Here is an 8370-nt window from a genome sequence, read left to right as displayed (position 1 = left end):
TATTATATATATATATATATATATATATATATATATATATATATACATTATATAATATATATATATATATTATATATATATATATATATATATATATATTTTTATATATATACACATGCAATCTATAGTGTCAGGGGAGAAAGGTCTAAATTCTGCAGTTTTTACTGAGGTGCTGATTTCACACAGAAAAAAGAAAGTAATGTAAGAAAAGACATGAATGTTCAAGAGATAAGGAATTTGATAAAAGAATATAGAAAAATGAAATAGAAAAATAAAAAAAAAAGAATATAGAAAAATGGTTTACGGAGTGAAGGGGTTAACCAGTTAACACCATGAACATGCACTGTCCACGATGATTTTGTCTTATCGATTGTGCTTACAGATTTATGATCCTACAAGTGCTTAGTCACCAAGGAGACAAATGCTAAGCCTACCCGACTTCATCTGTTTACCCCATTCTTTAAATTTTTTGGGGAAAATATATTTATTGATATTACTGTTATAATGATCATTGTCACTATTATTATCATAACTTTATAACAACAACAATACAGATAAAACTTTTTACCCCATAATTCAAGGAATGGGGTACAAGAAGTCATGTAGGCCTAGGTAATGTAGGTAATTGATTCCCCAATCACGCAAGCACTTATGGAGCCATCTGTATGAATAAAAAAAAAAATTGTAATTTAAAAAAAAGTGGGCAATACCTATATGCATGAATGGGCTAAAGCATAATTAATTTTTTTAATTCTGAAATAATGTACTTTAACAAAGATCTTTACCTTCATCTAAATGATTAAAGCAAAAAAATAATAATACTGATGGTTGAACCAAGTTCATTATGACAAATGTAGATAAAGGTATAAATGAGAATGAATAACTTCTCAATGCAAGAGATGTAATTATCGCATTTTTACATTTCTTGCATTGTGGAATTATTCAGTCTCATTTATATATCTTTATCTAAAATACTGATGGAGAAGGTAATCATGTAAATAATAATATAAGAAAATAAAAGTCAAGTAAAACTCTCATCTAAACTGCAACTGGAAAACAAAAGAAAAAGAAAAATCTTAACATGACTTAAGATACCTTTGGAAAATCACTAAATGGAAACCTGAGAGAGTAGTGCAAGATCTGTTTCCTTTTTCAATAAAGAATGCCTTATACATACAAACTATTTGAGAGTCTAGGCATAATCTCTGTAATATATTACCTTAAATAGAAATGATGCTTTTGATGATGACAATACAAATGACTCAGGCAAAGTAATGAAAAGGTCAATCATAATAACAATGATAATGATAATGTGCAAAATTGTAGTTCCAGAATACTTTTAACAGAACATAATGGTGATGAGTCCTTGAATTAGATCCCAGATTCACTAATCCAGTTGTCTTTGGTCCATGGCCAACCCACTCATAAAGTTTCATCACGCACTGTTTGTTATTTTTTAATAATCCTGTTGACAAACCAGCCAACCAATAAACCAAAGAATCCAATAAATGCTAATCTTCTTCTACTTCTACGAACTACTGTTTTATAAATTTTCCCTTTAGTTCTTGCAGACACCCTCCTATCACATATCACTGCTGCAGTCTTCCTCCATCCATTCCAACCCACTTGCACTCTCTCCTTTTTTTTCCTTACCACAGTCTCCATTTTTTGTACTGTTGATCCCAAATACCTGAATTCCTCTACCTTTGCCACCTGGCCCCCTTGTAGCCTTACTGAATCCTCACCATCTCCATTCAGACACATGTACTCAGTCTTGGTCCTGCTCACTTTCAGTGCCCTCCTCTCTAGTGCATACCTCCATCTTTCTAGCCCTGTCTCCACTTCCACTCGACTTTCGGAACGTATTATTATATCATCAGCATACAACATAGTTTGTGGGGCTTCCTGTCTTACCCCATCAGTCAGTCTATCCATGATATTCACAAATAGGAAAGGGCTCAGAGCCGATCCCTGGTGAACCTTCTGTCATTCCAGCTGTGCACCTTACTGTTGTTATGCTATCTTCATACACGTCCTTTATAAACGCTAATAATAAATAATAATTATAATAATAATATCAATAGTAACAATCTTTTATCAAAATAAAAATAATAATAATAATAATAATAATAATAATAATAATAATAATAATAATAATATTCATAACAATAATAATATTTATAATAAAAATATTCATAATAATAGCGATGATATTCACAATGATAATAATATTCATCATAATAATAATAACATTATTCATAAATATAATAATTATATTCAAAATAATAATAATAATATTCATAATAAAACTAATAATAATAATAATAGCAATAATAATAAGGCCAAGGGGGAAGTACAAGCCGTGGAGGTTTGTTGGGAGGTTGGGATTTTTTTTTGCAGGAGAGAAGTACAAACAAGTCCCTGAGCCGGTTCTTGAGAATATTGAAATCAAAATCCCTTGGGGTTTTAATGTTTGAACGGTTCATTATTTGGAACAAAAGAAAAGTAGAGCTGAATTTCAGAGCTACTAAAGAATTTTTCATAATAGATATTACATGCCCTTACAAGATAAAAGTAAGAGAATACCAAGACTAGAAAAGAGAAATCACTAAGATATGGAAATACAAGATGATGGTGATTGTTTTTGCCACAAGTAAGGCACTAGGGACAGTGAGCAAGAGTTTTTGAACAGCGGTAAAGATTATTTGAAGGGCAATGAATATCTTAGGGTGAGGATATTAGCTTGCTATCTAGATTAGAAAAAACATTGTCTACATCATTAATATGAAAAGATAAAACAGTATTAAAGTAACATTAACCAATTGGTCACAGTTTTAATAAAATTTGTATGCAGTAGGATGGCAGGTTTACATTGTCTGGCATGGTGCCATCCGCGTCTACAACCGACTCTGCCTTGGCAGCAAATCATGCCATCCGCTGCTAATGGGTTAATATCCATAATCAAAAATATAACAATAGTATTAACTAAGGCAACAATGATAATAAAATCAATCATGAGCTTACTTGACAGAGCAGCAGAGGCATCCGTTGCGCAGTTCAAGCCACTCCTCAAACAGGTCTCCATCTTGGCTTATGTTTAAGCTCTTCTCCATGGAACTACCTAGAAAAAGAGAGTGAGTTTTTCCCTTTTGTTTTTGTGATTGGAATATGTGAGACCATTTCAGTTTTCTTATAAACAGAAAAAGTTTCCTGTATCAAACTCAGACATATTCATACAACAAACATAAACACCAACTTTCACCACCAACAGACATATAATCTTTAAAAATATCAATAGGTAAAAAAAAAGACAACCTTAGAAAATGCAACACAAACAACAATCAATTCAACACCACTGGATACTACAGCAATGGCAAAATAAGAAAAAAAGAAAATAACACAAATAAAACAAGAAACAATGACGACAACAGATTGAACCCAAAGCTCCTCCAGTTTCACCTCATCACACCCAAATACCTTCGCCAAATTCATTGAGGATGACAGCAATCTTCTTGTTGTGCTCCTGTGTGAGGATATAATTGAGGAGGGTGGTTTTGCCGGCCCCAAGGTACCCTGTGAGAATGGTAACCGGCACCCTCGTGACATTCCCCACCTCTACCAAGACAGGTGCTTCTTCCTCGTCATCATCACTTTCTCCTACCAACATTGGGGCTTCTTGTTCCTCCTCCTCACCCAACATGGCACTTCTTATCTGTTAGGGTCAGATCATATTTTTAATATCTAAGATTTACTGATTAAATAATTTTCATTTGTAACTAAAGTTCAGCATATATTAAGAGATACTGATTACAAGTTCACATAAATAATTTTCATATCACTTTTTTATTCCTTATTTTATCATATTGGTCTCTGGTTCAATTACCTCTCTTATCCTCTCTAATCTCTAATTTCTAGTAGCAGTGCCTACTGTAGATAAATGAAAAAGCACAGGTTACTGTACTTATTGATCCCATGAGTAATTGATATAAATAACCACTTTACACAAATGCTGGGCATCTCCAACGCTAAATTTGGTATGGATGGACTGCTCATAACATCTACTAGAAAAAGTACTCATGCAATGACATATTAAGAAAATATCATGAAAATAATGACATATTCCATTTCTATCCCTCCTTATAGAAGAGCTATATCAAGGTTCCATGAAAGCCAGTTGAGCATCAATCAACGGGCACTATGACAGTGCCAGAGCTGCAATCACTTTGCCTTTATTAAACAAACCTCCGTCCACATAGATTCTAGCAAGACAGAGTTTGGACTGTGTCTTATTTGTTAATAAATCATTAGGGAGGTCTACAAGCTACCAATGCTGCTACTCCCTAATTTCTGTCAGTATCATTGCTGTTCTTTTCTTTGGATTCAAAGATATAATATCTGGATAGCAGACATCATATGCAGTTCACTGAAACTAAATTAGTTATCAGCAATGAACAGCTCTTGTATCAAATTACCGAATAATCAAATAATTCAGTAATTTTTACTAAAAGGGCTACATCACTCATAACATAGATATCAGTATCAAGGGATTGCTTATGATGTATACCTACCATTTATATCATAATCAATGCAGACAAAGTATAACAATGATATTAGCTGTAATTAGAGTGGTATTGCCTACTTTTGGTGTTCTGGCATTATAGTCAATGATAAATAAATTTGCACCACATATATTCTGGCAAGATGCAGCTTGTATACCTCCCTGTCAATTTTTTGTCAAATGCAAACCAGTCCAAGCTGTCATAATATATATAACGAAGGGTTGCTTGCATTCGCTGGAGAGCTGCAAACATAGAGGCCACGGCAATTGCTTGACAGTATGCCACAGTGATGGTGGCAGCCATTAGCTACCACTCCAACTATTCTCAAGGAACCTCAATTTAATCCCTTATAGTGAGGGTTATAGGTAAGACCCCTTATAAAACACAAGTGTCTTTATTAGTGTAATAAGTTTATATTTTAACCTCCAATTAAACTGGTCTATATCATACCCTCCACACCTAATATTTTCATTCTAATGAGTCATTCCTGACTTAATCTACCATAAGCAGACATTGCACACAAATACTCCATTAGCACTAATCTGTAACAATTAGGAGTAAATATTCAGAATGGTGCTGCGTAGCTAATTACTACGAATCTGGTATCGATGGATTCTTCTCACCCTCAACTATTCAGATATAGTGAGTATGACCCATGATTCATCTCCTATAACCCTCAGTTTTGGTCCCGATAGTAGCAGAGGGTATGAAGGAGACCTGGGAAAATGCAAGGTAAAATAAGAATAATAATAATAGGTAATTACACATCAATATGTCACTCAATCCTTGTAATGCCACTTGCATACTAAAATAACATGTAACCCCCCTTGAGGAGGCCTGCGGCAAGGTGTATCTTGCACGCAGTGATCCACGGTTGATTACTCAGACGTCCTATAATTTATCTTGTATAATATCGTGACCCAACGATCCAGCTCACTTTACCTAGACATCAGTCTGCCCTAACCAAGGGGGACTTCGACTCCCTGGAAGCCCTCAATTTTTGGAGCACTTCATCCTACTAACCTTAGCCTACCTATTCTTACTGTACACGGGTAGATAGAGTCTAATCTTAGCTAGGCATCAGTCTGTCCTGGCATTGCGCAGCTCCATGAGAGCCTCATGGGTAAATGGCAAGAAGTACTCCAATTAACCCTATGACGACTGTGCTTCACACTTGTGTGACACAGCTAAATTCCCGATGCCGGGGCATCATGCCAGTGTGACGTTTCCAATGCAATAGGGGTTTTCGCGTAGTGTGTGCCCCGTCAGGAAAGGGTTAAGGGGGGTCTGAAGAGGACCAAGCCTTGGGCAAGGGTTAATCATAGGTAGGATTGGGTAGTGTAGGTAAGTAGCACACAGTGCTCCGACTAGATGGGGAGTCCAGAAAGGGTTGAAGCCCATCCTTACCTAGGGCAAGCATCACTCTTACATAAGGTTATGTAAGTAGTATATCACAGTGTATTCTTGGCCTATTTATGTGTAATTGCCCTTCATTATTTATTTTTACCCAGCAATATCCCTGGTCTCCTTCATGCCCTCCCTTGTTATCAGGACCAAGATTGCGGGTCATAGGGGCAAATCGCGGGTCAAACCGACTATATCTGAATAGTAAAGGGGGAGAGGATACCAATGCCGTGGTATATAGCGACGCGGCATTATTCTGAATATTTACCGAATTATCCACAATAAATTAAAGTGCGTGAGAAATGAAGACCAGTTGGGAAAAAATGAAATGGGTATTTATATTATTTCACTTCACGGCATTTCAATTCGTTAAAAACATGTTACTAACTCTTCTGCCGACAATAAAATAATTACCACAATTTTAAAAACTCATAATGACCTCCAATTATTTTATCAAGACCACTTAAGCATGATAACAAACCTGAAGAAATTTATGAAGATATAATTAGCCGAAAGACAAGCACGTTTTAGACCAAAACAAAGTTTGTTTACGTCTGACAGCTGAGCCACGTTCTTGTCATAGAAAACGTGAATAAACTAATTTATAGAAAATGGTCACTTAAGTTTATGGAAAACTTTCCAAGAATAGAAGAAAGAACTGCAATACTACTATTTATTGAATGCCTTGAAAAGTGTGCATAGAGACGGAATATACGTGTATATGAGAGATAGATAGATAGAGAGAGAGAGTGTGAGTGTGAGTGTGAGTGTGAGTGTGAGTGTGAGTGTGAGTGTGAGTGTGAGTGTGAGTGTGAGTGTGAGTGTGAGTGTGAGTGTGAGTGTGAGTGTGAGTGTGAGTGTGAGTGTGAGTGTGAGTGTGAGTGTGAGTGTGAGTGTGAGTGTGAGTGTGAGTGTGAGTGTGAGTGTGAGTGTGAGTGTGAGTGTGTGTGTGTGTGTTTTAAATAGATGAAGGGTTATATAAAAGAAAAACAGATTTGTATTGCGTTTCTTTACTATAGAAATAAAGTAAATACTAATTTGACATAGGACAAGATGCTTGATGAGGAAAGAGCTCATATTTAAGCTGTATTTGATATTCCTAATTTAGGGCATTTTCAAATGCAGATTTCCTATCCTGCTTTAATTTCATCAATTCATTATTGATATCATTCTAGATAATTGAAGGAAATATTCGAATAGATTTTAATAAGGCAAACCTATGCATCCACAATCAAAATTATATATCTGTAAAAAAAACTGCCTGGATTACCTCATTTGCATAAATAAGAGGGTAGTCTGCATATCCCTTGACCTTTTCCATCTCTCACAGTATTCTCCAATATATATCTCTCCTTTAAGTTGACTTCTTAGCTCATTTTCTACATATATATTTATTTTTCAAGTCTCTTATCATCCAAATTCCATAACTAGCACAAATTATAAATAAACTTCCACCATACTGGTAAGGAAGTTTTCATAATCTATTTGTGCACTCCAAATGCTTTACTCCAATAACATATGGAGCTTTTATCTGCATTTTTATACCTGTTAAGTTTTACATTTTGACTTAGAAATGTCTATTCATCAACTTCAATGGATCCAAATACTGATTGAACTTTAATGCACAAAGTAACAATCAAATTACGGTTACTTTGTGCATTACAGTTTAATGTTAGTTTCATTAGATTATTGTAGCACATTGGATTGGATTACTCAAAAACAGGCAGTGACTCAGGCTGTCTCATCTATGAAGGAGAGGGAGAACAGCATGAGGGAGCCAGCTCTCACTCCAATCGGGGTTGACACTCCCCTCCCCAGCTCCAAGAGGGCCATGAAAAAGCCTCTGGCCATTAAAGTCAAGGCAACCAGAGGGTCTCCTCCTGGTAAGGCTGAGTATGGTGAGGATACCACAATCAGAGAGAACTACTGCACAGGGTGGTAAATCACTGACCTTATCTGTGCATCCAATTTGGATACTATTGATGTTACATGGGACACAGAGGTAACAATCTCATGGTAATATGAAGGCCACAATCAAGGTATCCAACAGTAGAACAACAATGTTTTTTTGCTTAAGAATGACATCCTCCACACAATAATACAATGGAAGGATACTGACATTGTCATGCTCCAAGGAAGTCGAATGGGGAAGTCTAATGGGAGACAGGGTCCATTTCTCAGGGTATCCCTTCTTGTTGCTAAGCCAATTAGGAATCAGGGGATTGATCACCCTTGTCAAGGTGACCATTCTGTTCCAGGCTCAAGAATCACTCACACTGTGAAGATGGTGTCGAATGTCTTGCTGCTGAGATCCATCTGGCCAAGCATAACTTCAAGTTGAACAATGTATATAACAGGCCAGGCTGTGGAGGCTTAGACATCAGAAAGACTTGAGCCACTGCAGCAC

General features: G+C 35.9%; 1 protein-coding gene across 1 annotated transcript in view; it reads right to left on the bottom strand.

The window, feature by feature from the left end:
* LOC122257037 (zinc-regulated GTPase metalloprotein activator 1) overlaps positions 1-6546 on the bottom strand; it is a 44005-nt gene extending 37459 nt beyond the window's left edge. Inside the window, exons 1-3 of the mRNA XM_043022068.2 lie at positions 6445-6546; positions 3478-3712; positions 3025-3121 (exon numbers count right to left, since the gene is read on the bottom strand). Of these exons, the coding sequence (XP_042878002.1) occupies positions 3025-3121; positions 3478-3700 (320 nt within the window). The 5' untranslated portion in view covers positions 3701-3712; positions 6445-6546. The remainder of the gene's footprint in view (positions 1-3024; positions 3122-3477; positions 3713-6444) is intronic.
* Between the last annotated feature and the right edge of the window lie 1824 nt (positions 6547-8370).

The sequence above is a fragment of the Penaeus japonicus genome, unplaced genomic scaffold, assembly GCF_977035675.1.
Source record: "Penaeus japonicus unplaced genomic scaffold, GWHDUDI00000001_assembly GWHDUDI00000012, whole genome shotgun sequence".
Lineage (NCBI taxonomy): Eukaryota > Metazoa > Arthropoda > Malacostraca > Decapoda > Penaeidae > Penaeus > Penaeus japonicus.
Note: the sequence above shows the minus strand (reverse complement) of the source record. Positions and strands in the feature narration are given on the sequence as shown.